At 38.9% G+C, this 18,454-nt stretch overlaps 3 protein-coding genes across 4 annotated transcripts; 1 reads left to right on the top strand and 2 right to left on the bottom strand.

Annotated features, from left to right (window-relative positions):
- The first annotated feature begins 5,237 nt into the window (after positions 1-5,237).
- Positions 5,238-6,669, top strand: LOC131320079 (cytidine deaminase 1). The gene has a single exon (XM_058350654.1). It carries the CDS (start codon positions 5,444-5,446, stop codon positions 6,464-6,466), a length of 1,023 nt encoding a protein of 340 aa, XP_058206637.1. The 5' UTR covers positions 5,238-5,443; the 3' UTR covers positions 6,467-6,669.
- Positions 6,670-9,959: 3,290 nt separating this feature from the next.
- LOC131320078 (uncharacterized protein At4g29660) lies at positions 9,960-12,458 on the bottom strand. Of its 2 annotated transcripts, none has more exons than XM_058350652.1 (3): positions 12,302-12,458; positions 11,074-11,287; positions 9,960-10,306 (listed from the first exon to the last, which is right to left on the bottom strand). In XM_058350652.1, the coding sequence occupies exons 2-3, from the start codon at positions 11,254-11,256 to the stop codon at positions 10,196-10,198; spliced, it is 294 nt and encodes a 97-aa protein (XP_058206635.1). In that variant the 5' UTR covers positions 11,257-11,287; positions 12,302-12,458; the 3' UTR covers positions 9,960-10,195. The 2 variants fall into 2 exon arrangements, with proteins under 2 accessions (XP_058206635.1, XP_058206636.1); XM_058350653.1 differs by lacking the exon at positions 12,302-12,458 and adding an exon at positions 11,993-12,230.
- A 1,041-nt stretch (positions 12,459-13,499) lies between these two features.
- LOC131320077 (protein HEAT STRESS TOLERANT DWD 1) lies at positions 13,500-18,417 on the bottom strand. The gene is made up of 12 exons (XM_058350651.1): positions 18,260-18,417; positions 18,009-18,175; positions 17,450-17,528; positions 16,381-16,554; positions 16,170-16,268; positions 15,430-15,598; positions 15,219-15,325; positions 14,921-15,060; positions 14,763-14,835; positions 14,220-14,335; positions 13,976-14,093; positions 13,500-13,884 (listed from the first exon to the last, which is right to left on the bottom strand). The coding sequence occupies exons 1-12, from the start codon at positions 18,305-18,307 to the stop codon at positions 13,741-13,743; spliced, it is 1,434 nt and encodes a 477-aa protein (XP_058206634.1). The 5' UTR covers positions 18,308-18,417; the 3' UTR covers positions 13,500-13,740.
- Positions 18,418-18,454: the final 37 nt, after the last annotated feature.

Below are 18,454 nucleotides of genomic sequence, written 5' to 3'. Positions count from 1 at the left end.
TGGTTCATGTGTTCAGAAAATTGGGAGGAATTTTGGAATGAAAACCGAGGGGTTTCGCCTCCTGGTCAAGACCTGGGGCTTAATTAGGGATTTACTTCTTTTTGAGGTTTCATGTTCGAATCTTTACAGGTGCTATCAATTCTTTTGGGGCCAGTACATGCTGAGCAATTTCTTCAGCTGCAAGTGAGTATTGTGGTTGGGCGTCCAGGATTGATGAAGGTGTGCATAAACTGGCCTGAACACCTGAATTATCAAAGTAAATTTGAAATGGACCTAAGAAAGTCTTTATGTGGGGTACAAACTGGAGCAATTAACGCAATTTTTCACAAGTCATCCAAAAGAGATTGGTGTAGAAAGAGGGCAACAGGAGTGTCTCTATGCTACCTGCTAAAGCCTCATCATCTTATTCTATTCCAAATTCGATGTGGATCAGAATGTGGAATGTTCCTACACCACCAAAAGTTGGCATCTTTATGTGGAAAGTGGTGAAAAACTGGATAGCTTGTAAAGCTAACCTGTTTAAACGCAAGTGTTCCCCCTCCCCCTTGTGCCCAATTTTGCAATGAGAAGGGTGAAACTGTGGAACATATCTTATTCCATTGCCCATGCACGAAACTAGTTTTGTTTGGGAGTGGAAAATCTTTTCTGGATTTTGGAGGGGTTGATTACTGCCGCTGATAGATGGATGGAGGATCTTTTATGTGGGGATTTGGCTAAAGAATCTCCTACGGAAGAAGTAGTTACTAGGCCTGTGCAAAAAACCCGCCTACCCAACCCGACCCGAAGGGTTTCGGGCGGGGCCGGACATGTGGTTTGGATGGGTACGGGTTCAATTTTTGTAAAAAATCATATTTCGGTTCAGGGTTCGGGATTTGGGGTGGTGCGTTTCTTATCCGACCTGACCTGACCAATCGATAAAGACCAATTCGGTTTTTGGTCGGACCTGACTCGAACCCGACCCAACAAATCGGGTTCGTGGACGGTTCCTACCCCTATTCGGTTCGATTTGTGGGCCTAAGATTTTTGTTACCCGAATTTGTTGGGCCATTCGGAAAGCTAGGAATGCTTTTGTGTTTAAAGGAAAACCTCTGAATCCGCAGGAAACCATAAATACAGTCTTCTTAGAGCTCTGTCTATGGTTCCTAAGGTAAATCCAATGAAAGCAAAGAGGAACACGAAATGCAACCCAAAACCTACCCACCCACCCCCCCAACCCCCCCCCCCCCCCCCTTTTATTAAATTTAATTGTGATGGAGCATTATAATTCTTTCCGCAGCTTGGCTGCTTTTGACGTTGTCGCTAGAGATAGTGGTGTAACAACTTAATGTTAGCGAGTAGGAAGAATTTCAACTGATTCAGCTATTTCGATTGAAGCCTGGGCTCTTAGAATTGCAGTTACCACAGCCTTTGAGACAAATCTGTCTCAAGCTATCTTTGAATCGGATTGTTTAGAGTTGATCAAGGCTGTTACAGATGCAGATAGTTCTGGTCCTTGGGAGGTTAGCACGATGGTTGAAGATATTAGGAAATTGGCCAAGGATAGATGTTGGTCCTTTATTTGGTCAGAAATGCTGATGGTACAGCAGCTTCAGCACAGATAGCGCATACAGAGCGTGTTTGGGCCTGTCTTGGGTCCAATAAAGATAATCGGAGCCGCTCATTTTGTTCAATAAATTTTGCTTAAGGTTCCTATACAAAATTAGCTCCATCCAACATCGATAAGGGCATTTACGAACCGTTCAAAATCGCTTTAAAAAATGCCCTTATCAATTTTGGACGCTTCGTAAATGTCCTTATCGATGTTGGATAGAGCTGATTTTTTACATAAGACCTTAAGCAAAATATATTGAACAAAATGAGCGGCTCCGATTATCTTTATTGGACCCGAGACACGCCCAAACACGCATAAATAGAAATCTTGTTTCAAATTCAGGTTGTATTCCACCTGAGATAGAAGTTCTGTTGGTTAAAGATGTAATTGGTTGATTTGAGTTTAATGAGAAAATCCGTGATCTCGTCAAGAAAAAAAAGAGAAAAGAGGGCAACAGTACTATCACAGAGTGTAATGTATTGGAACTTTCAACCCCTAGTTGCCTATGCAAATTTGGTCACAGGCACCTACTTTTGTTCTAAAGAGATTTTTCCATACAATTTACCCAAGAAAGAATGATTATATAAATGAACTAAATTATAAGATATCCAGTCCCATAGGTTGCTCTGTATCTTCCAGGCAAGTTCAAGTTTCATTTTAATATTTGAGAAAAGAATACTGAAAGCTCAGCATATAGGATTAAATAAATAAATAGAGTTGATGGAGAAATATTTATTTACGTACCATTAAAAGAAAATTGAGGTGCATGGGATACCCTGGTGGGTTGCATGTGTTGTATTGTATCCCCAAAATGTGAGAGGTCAACTACTTTTCTTTCCCTTGTATTATTTTAAACCTAGACCACCACGTAAGACTATCGTACCTCGTGTGGAGCTCATTTCAAGTTTTGTAGTTTTAACTTTACAAATTTAGAAAACATACTTATTGATATTTGTTAAAAAAAATTTCCCGGGCCCCAAACGGCGTGCGGTGGTACCATGTGGTGGTCTTAAACTTTTTGAAGTACAGTAGCAAATCATAAAATATTTAAATATAAAAATTTACAGGCCTCTTCCCACACAAACTTAGGGATTGCATTCATTTCTTGGTTCCAAGCAATTTTTTTCGTACTTTTACAGACACGTCTCTCGTGCTAAAAAACACTATTGATCACCACTTTTTCATTATTATTTTCATTTACAGTCAATATTTGCCTGTCATTAGTTAGCATTTCCCTTCCAAAAGTCTACTCTCCGATCCACATACAAGATTTTATAGAGCCATGGAGCGTGTTTGCATAGCAATGGATACATATTTTAGATTACAACTTCAAATTCTGGTGCGTATTCAAGATTTTAGAATTACAAACATGTATACATGTTTACCATAGCTGCGGATTTATAATTGCGCGGTAGTAAAAGCTGGTACAGTTTACTACAAAATGCTAATAATCAACTACCAAAGTAGTTAAAATCTAAAATTTGGTCCGAAAAGCACCTCAAATCCAACTTTTTTGGAATCAAATCTTATTTCCTATTTAAGCTTCTAATCCGTAAATTCTCAAAATCTGTTAATAATAATGCCTCTTGACAAACACTCACAACAGCTTCTAAAAACTCAAAATCTCAAAGGAAAATTCTATTAATATATATTCACAATAGTAAATGTGTGAATATGTATTAAAATGTGTATAAAATATACATAAATATTTTTTTTTTGTCTTTTAGAGTATTTATTGTCAGCTAAATAGCATGACCGAATCTCAAAATCTGCCCCTCGAATATTTTGCGAACACCCACCATTATTGTCTTCTTTAATCCCTATATGTACCATCACGTACTCCTTTCTTCTACCTATTTTCAAAATAAACAATTTAATGAGATCCAAATGTCTAAACCGAATCTTAAATTTGCAGCATGTTTATGTTTTTTTTTTGCCTCACTCCTACTAGACCTTTTTGTCCCTCTCTGTTGCAAAGTGACAGCAATATCACATTCAAATAAAAATTTAAGCCACCCTATTTTAACTGGTAGTATTAGCCGACACTGCACGGGATTCTCTTCAAATTATTACTCTTACCATATGAATGACAAGTGGGTATCATTTTGTCCTCTCCCTATAAGAGTTTAGACAAAAGCTATGGCTCAAATCCGGACATGCCAATACAGGTGGGTTTCCCATGGTCAGACTGAAGAAGGGTCAACGACATCGGTCGGTCGCTTCGGCCCACCTTTTTATTGAGAAAAAACAAAAACAGAAAGTACAAACGATCCCTCTTGTTAAATGAAATACATATGGAAATCACTTCGTAATTGTTCCTCATCTCTTTCAAAAGCTACTTGCATACAGTATATGGGCAAATGGGTCATTAAGATTTAAGTGCCAACAGCAAAACCTTTTCTATAATCAAAAGTACTAGATGTGAATTGTACACTTTTGAGAGAAACTTATTTATGGACCTGCTGCAAAACGGCTCTTTACAGAGCTGAGCGATTTCAACTGTCCGTTTCGGCAATCAACGGTTGAGATATGTTTTTAATCTTTGACCGGTAAGAAACAAAAGATTAACTCTAATTCAAATCGTACAAAACACTTTTGAACAGCCGAAATTGCGCGCCTATTTATCTAGATTGCAGGATGTACATTGCATTAATGGTGGGTTAAGCCGGCAGACTCTCAGTCCTCATGATACACGAGCAGTTTATATTGTACAGAATTCTTTGAATAAATCATCCAAATGAACAAATCGAATTGGTCAACACATAGTTAGCTGCCTTATTGTGGAATTTGATAGGCGCGCGAATGGTGACATTTACGCCTCCTAAGTTGGAATAAATATGTTATTTAGAGTTTGACAATTATGCAGGGCTGGTGCTGGGGTAAGTCTCGCAAGCCGTCGGGCTTGGGCAACCGCCACAACCCCAGCATTGGGCAACCAAAAGACAAAGGATACATTATTTTTAAGTTATTTAAACTTATTGTAATCTTTTACTTGACCGTAATTTTTCTACTCCGTATTTTCTACTGCTATATATTATTAGTACGGTAAAACAACAAGGCATTTGATTTTGTCACTTCCTTATTTATTAACGCAACTCCCTTTCTTGTTTATATTAGGTAAATTTATTAAAATACCTTTTGCACTTTATGATACCAAATAAAGTGTAAGGATGTTTTAGTAAATTCACCTAATAAAAACAAGAAGATGAGTGACGTTAACAAATAAAAGAGTGACAAAATTGAGTGCAATTTTGAACAAAATCCTCTCTCTTATAGGTTAAAATAGTGTGGGTCCCACCACAAAATGATGTCATGCTTACCATGCAATACACTTTTTGGTAAGCATGACATCACTTTATGATAGGATCCACATCATTTCAACCAATAGAAAGAAAGGTTTTGTTTACCCTCTTAAGTGGAGGGTGAACAAAACTCAACTCGGCAAAATCCGCTGCCAACAACAATCGTACATGCATATGTAAACACTTGAGCTAGAAAAGATATTAAAATTACTCCAATCATTCTATATATATAGGCCCAAAATTGTCAAAACGCACCTCTTGTTCCAATACAAAATACTCTCCCTCCTCCAGAGATTCCATATCCACCCATCGCCTATATATATCCCTCCATTCCCTCCAACCTCCTTCCCCCCCACCCTTCCACCTTTCAGGGATCTCCCTCTCTCTCCTCTCTCTCTCTCTCTCTCTAAAAACCTTTCTTATTAGGAAAATCAAACAAGTAACCATTCCCCATTCCACCTTCTCACTACAAACACAAACAAACACACACAAAAAACTGATACACATCCATACATATCCAAAAACAGAGACACATCCATATCCACCAAAAATGAACGGCCCAAGATTTGTGATTGAGGCAGCAGAGGCCGAATCAATGGCCCAACAATCAAACCTCTCTCTCCTCCAACTCCTCCCAACCCTCGTCAAATCAGCCCAAGACCTCGCCCGCCCGCTCATCTCCAACTACCACGTCGGCGCCGTCGGCTTGGCCTCCGACGGCCGCATCTTCACCGGCGTCAACCTGGAATTCATCGGCGCCCCCCTCCACCACTCCGTCCACGCCGAGCAGTTCCTCCTCACCAACCTCGCCGTCCACGGCGCCCCCCGCCTCCTCGCGCTCGCCGTCTCCGCCGCCCCCTGCGGCCACTGCCGCCAGTTCCTGCAAGAGCTCCGCCACGCCGCCGACCTCCAAATCCTCATCTTGTCCGACCAAGATCAAGAAAAAGACCAAAAACTCACCAAAGATTTAGAAAAAGACGGAAAACCCACCAAGGATGGAGAAAAAGACGACAAACCCATTAATTACAAACCACTAATCTCGTTCCTGCCGTACCCATTTGGACCCTTTGATCTTTTAAACGAACAAACCCCTCTTCTTCTCGAGCCTCACAACAACGGATTGCAATTACAAATCCAAGCCCTACCCACTTCGAAAAATCCAATTTTGTGTAACGGGCATTTGAAATCTCATGGAAAAGATGAGCTTTTGGAAATTGCAGCTTTAGAGGCTGCAAATGAGTCGCATGCTCCGTACAGTGGGTGCCCGTCAGGGGTGGCTTTAATGGATTGCGAAGGGGAGATTTATAAGGGTTTTTATATGGAATCGGCGGCGTATAATCCGAGTTTGGGGCCGGTGCAGGCAGCGTTGGTGGCGTACCTGGCAGCCGGGGGCGGTGGGTACGAGAGGATTGTGGCTGGAGTGTTGGTGGAGAGAGAAGGGGCGGCGGTGAGGCAAGAGGATACTGCAAGGATGTTCTTGAAATTGATCTCGCCAAAATGCGAGGTTCGGGTTTTGCATTGTGTTTTGGGTTCGAATGGGTGTAAAAGGCCTTGTGATTTGGTATGTGAGTAGATGAGGGGGAATCAGGTGCTGAATTTGTTTGGCAAATGTTGAAGTGATGGTGTAAAGTGTCGATCCCAATTGCTAATGTGAAAAATGTGAATCCTTCATCATAACTCTTAAGTGTGAGTCTCAGGCTTTGAATTCATTTATGCCAATGTTAATGTAAAATGTGAATCCTTCATAATAAGTGTGAGTGGCTTTGAATTCATTTATGCCAATGGTATGATAAGTGATAATGCACAAATTATTTTGTTTGATGATACGCTCTATTAGGAACTCGAGGAAAAAAAGGAAAAAAAGTAAGAAAAAATGAGGAAGAAAGTCAAAAAAAACAATTAGGCGAAAGTTGCATTTATTTTTGAAGTCTACGCATGTCTTTCTTTAAAAACCAAACGAGGGGAGAACTTTTGAAAATTCTCTTACTTTATCTACTTATAAAAAAAATTCTTTCATTTCCACAAGTTCCAAACAGAACCTTCAACTTATAGTGCAGGATCGCCTTGCAATCGGTATACAAGAAGTAAATGTGAACTTTTTTGCCCTTTGAAGAGTTGAGCCCAATTTACCATGGTTCGTTTCCATTATCAAAAGCTGGGATTATACCGTCTAAAATAGACCTATCAGTTTAGAGAGATTGGATAATGAATAACATATAATTAATTATTACAGTATGTCCCCCCTTATCAATCCGTGCTTTACCGTAGTGGCTTTAACTCATGCTTAGCATAGCTTTTGTTCAAAAAGTTCTGATTGTTCAAAGCAAAGAAATCAGTACTTCTCTTTATACCACAAATTACCAACTTTCTGAGCTGTCATAAACGTATCCAATCTTTTTACCTTTGCCCCTTCATCCATCTACTACTTTGAGTACTTAAGTCACTCAGAGTTTTAAATTATGGTATCGATGATACGATCGTATATCGATTGATATCAGACCATATCAGCCAATACTTAAGTAAGGAGGTGTTTTCACTAACAAAAAAACGCTAAAAATTTAACTCGTTTTACCATCTCGTTTTCACTAACAAAAAAGTTGTCAACAAATTTTTTTTTGCTATAGTAACTCTATCCACAAACCCATCAATAACTAATTCATTACCGAAAATAACTAACAACTTCTCAACCACAAATAAAAATCTACAAAATTTTTATTACTGAAAACACCTCGTAACTAACAATATCGAGAGTCCGAAGTCGTGTACGTATTATATAACAAACGATATGATGCGAAAAGGCCTTTACGTGACGGCTTAAATATTAGGTAATGAAAAGCACTCATTTCTTTTTCCGATAAGCTTTTGGGCTGGCTTTTTACATATCCTGAGCAGAAAGCATCATTACTGCTAGTAATTGGCAGTGTTGTATCCTAGTGCTCCACGTATGGTGGCATTATGATTGGTTGGTGGTAGAGAATTCTGAGATGGAACTCCAACATTCCACCCTCTTTTCAAAAAGAGAGAGAAACATTTTTAACCATGTAAAATTAGATGAGCAATCTAGCACTTTTAAGAGTTGAAGATTCTCACAGAAGAAATGTTAATTCGCTTGGTCCATATCTCACTAATCACTGATGATTTTGTTTATTTGGTTCTTATTAGACTATCTCTCTTAGAATAAGTGGACACAAAGTTTTAGAATAACTGTTTGAAACCATTGAATTACAGGTCAAACATCTGTAATTTTGTTCAAGGAAAGAGGGCTAGGGGCCTCTGGTTTTTCTCCTTCACTGTGTGACAATGTGTTAGACAATGTCACATAGAGAATTGATGTCTTCGTTTCCGAAATCCGAAATTTTTTGACTTGATATTAAGAAATTGGTGGGGTATCATGAAGCGGGGGAATTAGTCTCGTTTTAATAGTACAGAATAGAAGAAAAGATCAAGACAAAAGTACTTGAATGGGGGAATTATTCATTCGCAAATTAATAATTTCGTGATCCGCCGTCAATAGTAGATGACAGCGGCAAGACTTTAGTACAGTGAATTGTTATTTATTTGCAAATGCGTAATTCCTTTATCAAATCAATTGTCCACAATAGATGACGACGATTAGACAATAAATTATTCAACTACGAATATGTAATTCCTTTGTCGATCGTCAATATAAATCGCAATAATAATTTCCCGACGCATTTTTAATCTGATCCATGTTTAATCTGGCTAATCAAAAGGCCTTGCCCCAAATACTGCATGACATGACAGTAATATAAAAGATTTGAGCTGGGTGTAGCAGCATTTATTAATAAACATCTTTAGCACATGGGTTTTGACTATTATTTTCTTCTTAACCAATAGCAAATTAATTCTACCTCCATCCATCCGTATAAATAGATATCATAATTTTAGTGACAAACACGTGCTTGTAGCAATGGGACATGTTTTTCTTCGTTTAATTTGACAATGACAATATTTCAGCTTCCATTACTTGCATAAAATAATCCATTTCTAATCTAATAATGAGTTTTGTGTATCCTAAAGTAAACTAAAATCACACCATTAAATAGTTTTTTTTTTTTTTAAATGAAAAACTTTATTCAAAGTCCGAAGGCATTACAACCGATATCATTTCATGATACATAACCAACCCAAAGCCACCGATTACCTAAACACGACCACATGCATATTGCATGGTTGAATGACACATGGTATACTCACCCACAATGGTATACTCATTGGATGTATGTGTCAATATTGGAGATTAAGATGAAGAGAACGAAAGAAGAGGTTCTCTTTCAGAGGTACCCTAGGCCACACCACACCAGATCCAACTCTACCTCCCTCTCCATTTACCACCAAATCATCCGTCCTCCTCGAAACACCGTGAACCACCGCCGCCACCGCAACCTATGCTCAACTTAGCCACTTAGGTAAGGGCAAGTAGTTCCTTGGCCAAGGAACTATTGATGAGATTCTTAAAACTCCATTTCTATAAGCAATTGAGTTTATTTGCAGTCTGGGGTCCAATCGTCAGAAGCAGAATCAAAACCGTCAAGACAGAGAGGCCATTAGGAACCGCACAATCGTTGATCATACATGGAAGATGACAATCAGCTTGTTGTGAAGAATGACAATCGATTCGTCGCAAAGTAAATAGAAAAACCAAGCAGCCATCGTGAATATGAATGCGAGAGAGAAAGAGAGGGAGCTAGAGGAGGCTGGGGAAGAGAACTAAGAGGAAACAGCAGCGTAGTTCGTATGGAAGTATGCAGAGTCGGAATGGAGTCTTCCGGCAACCGCGCTGTCATGGGGAAGGGAAATGGAGCGTGGTGAGAGAAACTCTACCCAGTACCCACGGCACCATGTACCAAAAGAATTCTAATCACAGGCCAATACGATGATTATTAGCCTCAATGCCCCACGTGAAAAATGCTTAGGAATGCATTGAAAGAACATAGAAATACAGAACTGAGCTACATAAGTTCCCATCGTTCGGCTGGCTGGAAGAAACTGAGAAACAAAAAATCACCTCCTTTTCTCATTGTTTGCTTGTCTAAGGAAAAATGTAGCACAATCAGATCTCATTTTATAACCTTAAAAGGCTTGTACAGTGCATATAAAGCACGAATCATATCCTTCTGAGAAGTGCTTTCTAATAGTATCTGTTTCCAAACACAAGCAGGCAATAATAGCTTATACAAGTTCTATGTTGGACAAGGACTTTTCTGTTTGCTTTAAAACCAGTAGTATCGCTGTGAGGACAGAAGATTACAGTGGGTGTTCAACAGGTTGGTTGCATATTTCACTGACCAGGAGGGGGAATGTCGCCTTTGAGTATCTTCCAAGGACCTTTGTAGAACTTTGGCCTCATAATCGGCACTGCTTCACCAGGGTGATCTTCCCAGTACTTCTCCTGCTCAATTATCACAAATCCACAACTTTGTAAATTAGACCGTGTGGATGTTATCGCACTTGGGAAAAAAATGAGAGAAACACCGAATCACAGAATCAGTGATCAATGACTACCAGTGAACTAGTCTGGTTTAAAATCCAACTCACTAATGTTCCAATGTCAATAACCCCATGGAACTCCGAATTTCCGTGAGAATCAATAAACATGTGCTGATTGTAATCTACCCATTACTATTTTGAGAGAAATCTAAGCAGTCAAAATAAGAGTGAGCCGGTCTTAACAAACTCTGCATATAAGTAGTAGAAGGGTTCCTAAGGATTACTGAATGGTAAGGGTCTCCAAACGGTGAGTAGCTTTATTTAAGACAAATGAAGCTTCTCACGGATTAATGCCATAGACAAGTACAACAAGTACTAGCAATTCAAATACGAAACAATGAAGGCGAAAGAGAAGTATGTGCCACAACAGAAATTGTTGTACATTGTATGCCACAACAGCCTTCTTAGCACATCTCTAACTACCTCCGACCAGACACATAAAAAAGTTAAAAAAGAAGAAGAAGTGAATTGCAGTGGATTTTTCAAATGCTTAATCTATGTCACCTCTATGGGTTCCCTTCACCCACGGTACTTCGTCACAGCACTTTTGCTACCGGTCACCCATGAGTATTTAGCAGCCATTCCTTCTCTAATGGCCATGTATTTTCATAGGTGTTCAAATCAAGTAAGAAGGACTAGAGCCGTCAGAAGGTAATGATAGAATCTAACCTTGTAGAGTTGCTCTGTGATAGCAGACCCAATGACACCTGTATAGAAAGCAAGGACATAGAGCGAAACAAGAGGGGTGAAAGATTTGGGTCGCCTGTAAGGATCAACCATGTCCCAGAGAATTGTTTTTTCCCACTTCGAGTACAAATAATCTGCATATTTCCGCCACAAATAGCTTGCCATTATCCCTACTCTTGTTTAGTTTCCTGACGGGCTGCATGAAAGGGAATTTAAAGCTTACAAGATGTACTAAAATGGTTAGCATGAAAAAAATATAGGGTGCAATGAAAACAAGTAGAACCAAGCAACCACTACAATGGCCCTCAACATGTAACCTTTCAAGAACAAAATCTTGGCATACTGAACAAGCAACAAGTACACAAAAAGGTACTTCAAAGAACACAATTTCAGCCAACAAACCATTCTTGGCATACAGAGCAAGCATTTAAATCTTCAAATTTCACAAGTTGTACTACGGATTTTTGGAAATTTGTTTCAAATATTCAATCAGTTATTCTTCTAATTTCTCAGTCCTCTCCAACACTAAGAAGTTAAGAATAAGAAAAGCCCACAATGCTGGCTCAATTCAGAAAACACGAAAAGCATCAGTAAGTCTCATTTGGAAAATCAAGGCATTCCACTTCACTCTAAAGCATTTCTTTTTGGTAAGTTAAAGCATTTCTTTATACTGGGAAAAGCCCCAATTGCCTCATCAAAGCCTTGCACTTTTCATTGTGTATACGATCCGCCCATACCTCTTTACTAAATTACCTTTGTTACACACACACACACGCACGCACTTATGGGGTTATAACTTATACGAAAACATGGAAAACTCTTCTTTTTCATCAATTTGGAAAAGAACCACTAAAACCCCACTTCTAGATACAATCTTTCATTCAGGACGACTAACAAACACCTGGTGTGCGTAGAAGCGGTGGGACGCATACCAAAGCCGTCAATGCAGCTATCCCAGTACCCTATCCCATACGCACACATCGAACGAAATCCATGAGTAAGTGCGTAAATACAAGAATTTTTATGATTAAAATCAAAAGTTAAGAGAAACTAGTGAAATACGCAGAAAAACTGGATGCTCTTAAACCGGGCATCCATGGGTATATAAACAGAAATCAAGAATGATTTCTGATTACATTCTAGTTTGGGGGAGAGAGAGAGAGAGAGAGAGAGAGAGAGAGAGAGAGAGACGACGGTGCTGGGAGGTTACCTGGTTGGCGACGCAGCGGATAGTTTCCGCGGTGAAAGTGGGGATTTTGATGATAGGTGGTCAGTGACTTTGGGAAACTTCACTAAGCACCCCTGGATTTCATTCAAATCATACATTGCATCTCTCTCACTTCTCTAAAAACAAAAATCACAATGCACTTAGACCCACGTTTTCTCAAAGAAACAAATTTCAAAATACCAACTTTGCCCTAATTTTCTCTCTCATCTTTTTTAATGAATGTACTCATTTTCTCTACCTATATAAACATTCAAAACATAACAAAGAAACAAACCCCAAATATATGTATTCTTTGAACTTTTAAAAAAAAAATTGGTTCCTACTTTGATACTTTTTCCTTCCTCTAATCGATATAAATACTTACTCCTAAATACTTTAAAGAAAAGCTAAAAACAAGTCCGTTAAACACAAGAAATAACCCACTGTTTTAAAATATTACTCAGTAGTACATTAATTTAGGGGGTGTTTTCGGTAGTGAATTTTTTTTAGCTTTTTCTTTGTGGTGAAGAAGTTGTTACTTGTTAGGTGTTTCCGGCAGTGAATAAGTTGTCGATGAGTTTGTGAGTAGAGTTACTGTAGCAAAAATGATTTTTGTTGACAACTTTTTTGTTAGTGTAAAAATGCAAAAACTTTTTTGATAGTAAAAATGAGACGGTAAAATGCGTTAAACTTATTTGGTATTTTTAGTGTTTTTTATTAGTGAAAACACCCCCTAGTCCAAATCAATACCAATGAGGGCTTCATTTGAATTTACTTTAGTAATCACCAGAACAACCCTTGAATGAATTATAAGCCCCAAAACCATGAATTACATTAGTGATCACCATGAATTATATGAAGGGAAAAAGTGACGACGGTGTGCAGTTGCAGCGCCGTGGCCTGCTGGGTGCGGGTGGCTTCGTCCCAAAAAGCCTTGTGGGGTTCTCTTTTTACTACAGTACATACTTTTTATGAATATTTCTGTGACAGATTGGCAGAGAAGATTTGATTTTTCATTTGCTGCACAACTGTCGGAACGAGCCCAGAACAAAAAATTAATGATAGTCCAGGGCACCGTCACATGATACCCCAAAGGTATTAATAACTACTCACCCAGATCAGGCCAGAACAAGCCTCCTCATTAAAAACATGAGTTCCAGACTCCCTCCCTCCCTCCCTCCCTCTCTCATGAGACATCAAGTTGTCCAAAATGACTGATATTATACTGAGCTCAATAAAAACTCTAGAACAATAAGATATAGATTCACAAGACCGGTGACTTCCAGACTCCCAGTACATGCCAAATTCTCACACAACTAGAGCAACTACGAGTTCACTACATACTCTTCATACCATACTCTCAACCAAAAGTAAAATAAATACGAAGTAATAAATAACAAAAGAAAACAAAATTGCCACGACTTGCAAATCAGCTGAAAATTTTATATAATTTGTGCGTCATTTGACGGAGGAAGAGCAGTTTCGATATTTGAAGGCATCAGAATGTTAAAACCATCTGCAGCAGTTGCTATGATCATCCCGGGTATCTGTGAATGCCAGTGGAGTTCTTTCAAGTCTTTCTGACCCTGTTATAAACACCTTATAAACATGAGTTTACCAAACACCTTGTAAATAATTCGTAGACATTTCTGATGAGGAAGTTTGAAAGTATATAACCTGATGAACAAAGAGAAGCTGTGGCGGTATATCTGTAGGTGCATTAACTTGCTCTTGTGTCTTCGCTTTGAACTCAGCCTCCTCTTCCTCATCTCTTTCTAAAGAAAGGTCCCACACTCTGCAACGACAGGCAACCAAAATTGTAGGCACGAACCTCAAAGCAGAAAACTTGGGACACTTCCATTATCATTTGGTCTTTTAGTTTCAGCAACATATTGATTTATAAAATTTGAAGGTTTCTTACGTTAATTGATTGTCTGATGAAGAAACTGCCAAAGTGGAGGCTTCATGTGGACTCCATTCGATGGATGTGATGGGATGTTTATGGTATTCAAAATGAGCCACAACTGAATCTCCATCCTGCCACAAGTACGAATAGATCAATTAGTTTAGACTTCAGAACAACCAGTATAAAAATCTGTCTTCAAAATATGAACACAAAGCAGCAAGCCCATGGTAAAAACTAAACCGCCTTAACATCAGTAAGAGAGGGGGAAGATACGACAAATCAAGGGGAAGTATCATGATCCAATTGTTGCATCAATTTGGACTGAGAAGCAAGTACAAACTTGCCCGGGCTTAAAAATGAAGGAACCAACAAGATCAGTAGTCCCTTCTAGCAATGGCCTTGTGGTACTATAACTTGTGTAAGACGATGGAGATGAATTACATTTTGAAACAGATCGTACAGGGAAACCATACATTAAGTCTAACAATGATTTTACCTTGTTCCACACCATAATGTGGCACTTCTACGACAATAGACCCCATAAAAGATGTATCTTACCTTCAGTAATCTCAGATCACGGATAGAGAATGTTCCATCATCACTTCCAGATGCCAGCATACAGCTAGCCAGCCTAATCAAAACCAACAAAGAACAGATGTTGTCAGATTCACCTACCGCAGACAGGAGTTACTAACAGAAGAGAAATGTTAAAATACCTGTTCCAGGATATAACATTCACGTCTGCATTATGCGCCTTTATAGAAGCTGCTGGTGTATTTCCTAAACGAATATCCCATATGGCAATATTCCCATCCACAGAGCAAGAGGCAAATACATCAGCTTCGGTAGGGCTCCACTGCATAGATCAAAGTTGGAAAAGAAGTGTTTAAAAGAGAGAACAATTTCACAGAAATCATTGAGATAAATAAGTTAGAAGGTACAATTCTATATGTCTAATCCTTATACATGACTAGCAAAAAGAACCATCATTTACATCACATGTGCGCTACGTACTTGTAAATCTTCAACACTTGCGGCATGTCCAACAAAGGGATTTGTGCCGACATTCCATGTTGTACCAGACGTAGGTTCCCACAGATAAATACAATTTTTGCAGTCCCCTACGAAGGTGAAGGTGATGGTATCAGGAATCCAACGGAATATACAACTAATCACTGAAAAAAAATCAGATGAAAGACAAAAACAAAAACCATTCAACCCGTACCTGAAACTAGCCTACCAGGGACAAGAGGACTCCAGTCTATGGCATAGCCTTCATCTTTATGCCCACCAAACTTCAGTAATGGAGCCTGATTGGAAGCAGGGGGATCTTCCTGGCTAACTCCAGCTTCTGATTCCGCCAAAGCATTTAGATGAGAGCTGAAGTCCCATAACTAAGGAGTTACGGGTATTAAATCAGGAATCATGTAAGCATACAGAATTAGCAAATCATTTAACTGCTTCAATCAAATACAAGCCTTGCTCCAGATTACTCAGGTCAAATCCCTACTAAACGTCACCATTTTATCCGGATGCCTCAATTCAAAGCCATATCCTTGGACGCGTGAATTTTTCAGCACAGTGCATGTCTTGTAAATTTCTACTCATGAGATTGGATTTAAGGTCTATGAGAAAACTTGCATGAGACTCTGAGGCACAACACAACATTATTACATGTCCACAGAAATTCCAAGAGACTATACTTGTTGCCAACTTGCCATAGCCAAGCAACCCAACAAGATAAGCTTTTGAAACGAAGAACACTTTGCATAACCTAATTTAGTTCACGTGATCAACTACATTCATCATAATCTGAGGAACCTGTAGCCTGTAGCTAATAACCTAAAGCTAATAGTCACATCGAATGCTTGTGGATTAATGAATTTGCAAACAACCCATACTTAAAAAAAAAGAAAGAAGCATTAATGGAAAAACCGTACACATTTCCATCTGTATAAGTCTAACCTGGACATGACCAGTATCTGCCCAGGATGCACTTATATGTGGATTTTGGGGCATGGCACGGATCCGATTAACACATCCTTGATGACGCACCTTGCGCATCTGCAGATGAATAAAACATTCAATAATTAATTACATGTGGAGATAGTCATATGTTTGCATCAATGATTAAAGTGTTAATCACGTTTTAGAATTCACGTAAACTAAGCATTGCCTGGAAAACTGGTGCCGCAGATCCACCATCCTTAACAACATCGTCTTCATCACTATCACTACTGTCGCTATCCATGTCAGAGCCATTAGCTGTAGAAGGGACTAACTCTCGGTTTTTCCCAGAAATGTTGGAAATTTTAAATATTCCAATAGAATTCAAGGAAGCTTTATCAGCCTGTCAAATAAAACAAAAATATAAATATGGAATTGGTCTATTGATTTGCAAGATAAATACAAAACTCCTCAAGTCTTAGCAAAAAGATAACAATTACCATAACTTGATAGCTGAAAAATCTTATAATCAAAGTGCTAAGAGATTTGCATCTTCAGCTCCACCTGAGTAGGAAGCTGAACGAGCAAATAGCTTCCTATGGTTCGAAAAAATTTCAATAACCAAAGATACGCTGATCGTAGCTAGTTAACTACTGTAAATCACACAAATTGAAAACAAATTCCAGTCTTCTTAACATGGGAAAAACTATTCGGAAAATTGCACTCTGCAGAAACATAGAAAATGTATTTTGATATTGTCCCAAGTAGAAGAAAAGGTAAAACCAGACTCGCTGGCCTATCTTTCTTCTAAATAGTATAGTATGATTACTACCTCAGATTTCAAAGGTCAATGAGGTTTTCAACAGGTTATTAAGTATTTTGCAGCGTCAATGGGTTTCGCAGAGTTGATTTCTGCACGTAGATTCAAATGCAAATAGATTTATTTCACTGCAATAGATATATATTTTGGAGATTGCTCAACATATTGGCAAATAGAGAGGGGCAAGAAATGGGAGACACCCTTGAATCCAGAAGGAGAGTAGATATAGAAAGACAGAAAATTTGAATCCACAAGCAGAAAAAAAGAGCAAAAAAAAAAAGTGACGATGAAGGATAACTAACAACTAGTGCAACTCACTAACACACTCCTGGTTTCACACAACTTGGCATGTTCTTCTGCATGTTGAAGTGAGGAGGAGATAAATCAAACGCTAAAGAATACAATCGCCAACTTCAAGCACCACATATGAAGACAATAATATCTACAAGACAACTAAAGGGATGCCTATGAAGCTCACCTGAGTGCCTGCAACACAAAACATTGTGTGTGGGAAAGATGTCCGAACCAGCCCTAGAGAATCACGCACGACATCAAAGCTGTCACAGTTTTCCGAAATGAAGTCAAATTAGCAAACAACAGTTCCCAAATAAATTATCACAAACCAAAAAAAGAAAGCTCTTCAAAGGAAATTCCCAACCATATTACCAACAAAAAAGTTCATCATTAGCTGTTTTTTTCTGGTATTGCCCCCGTTAGTTTATAACTCCACTTCTCGTTAAAACAATTCAACTTACCAAAAGAAGTTGATCATGTGCACATATCCATCTAAAATCCAACAAAAAATTACTGAATTTTAAGGTCAATAACTTGACCTTAATATATGAAACATTCCGGATGGTCACTTCGGCAGCTAACAAACCATGTCTTAGTATAGATTTAAGTCAAGATAATGAGGACACGAACATTGAGTTTCACTATTTTTAACACGCACCCCCTCAAGCTAATCTCGTGTATCCTAGATATACAAAAGCACGTATTTTTACATACAAGCATAGAAGTATCTACATTTGCAAGACCTTAAACACGGCCAGCCAATGTGAAAGGCGTGGAGCGAATTGTAAGCAGAAGGGTCACACTGGAGCTCCTCTCCTTCTTCGATCTTGTCCACGCCTGGTTGCCACACCTTCACAGGCATTGAAGGTTCTGAATTGGAAGACGAAGAGCCCTCTCCCTTACTCGACCCCTGCAATCCAAATACATCAAAACCAAAATCAATTACTACAAATTAACTGTATGTAGCTGGAAAGTGAGGGAAACGAATTGAAACCTTGTTCTTTCGTTTGGCCTTCTTAGGGTTTTTCAGGCCTCGTGCCATTTCCGTGGGGTTTTCTTTCTTCTGTGTTTTGCGGGAAAAGAAAAAGAGGAGCGAGAAAGTGAAGGTGAAGCAGAAGGGAGAGGGTTTTTGGAGTTAGGGTTTTATGCATCTGAATTGTGCGGGTCGGGTTGGAATATCGGTTCAGGC

The sequence above is a fragment of the Rhododendron vialii genome, chromosome 3a (assembly GCF_030253575.1).
Source record: "Rhododendron vialii isolate Sample 1 chromosome 3a, ASM3025357v1".
In the NCBI taxonomy this organism is placed as follows: Eukaryota; Viridiplantae; Streptophyta; class Magnoliopsida; order Ericales; family Ericaceae; genus Rhododendron; species Rhododendron vialii.
Note: the sequence above shows the minus strand (reverse complement) of the source record. Positions and strands in the feature narration are given on the sequence as shown.

Bases quoted from the DNA above. Each gene is read 5' to 3' on its own strand.
- LOC131320078 (XM_058350652.1), bottom strand. From the start codon at position 11,256: ATGGCAAGCTATTTGTGGCGGAAATATGCAGATTATTTGTACTCGAAG. The intron at 10,307-11,073 runs GTTAGATTCTAT...ATAATTGAGCAG, and splicing joins TCACAGAGCAACTCTACAAG to GAGAAGTACTGGGAAGATCA.
- LOC131320077 (XM_058350651.1), bottom strand. From the start codon at position 18,307: ATGGCACGAGGCCTGAAAAACCCTAAGAAGGCCAAACGAAAGAACAAG. The intron at 16,269-16,380 runs GCAATGCTTAGT...ATTCATCTGCAG, and splicing joins CTGCGGCACCAGTTTTCCAG to ATGCGCAAGGTGCGTCATCA. The intron at 14,094-14,219 runs GTAAGAAACCTT...CTGTCGTTGCAG, and splicing joins TCATCAGACAATCAATTAAC to AGTGTGGGACCTTTCTTTAG.
- LOC131320079 (XM_058350654.1), top strand. From the start codon at position 5,444: ATGAACGGCCCAAGATTTGTGATTGAGGCAGCAGAGGCCGAATCAATG.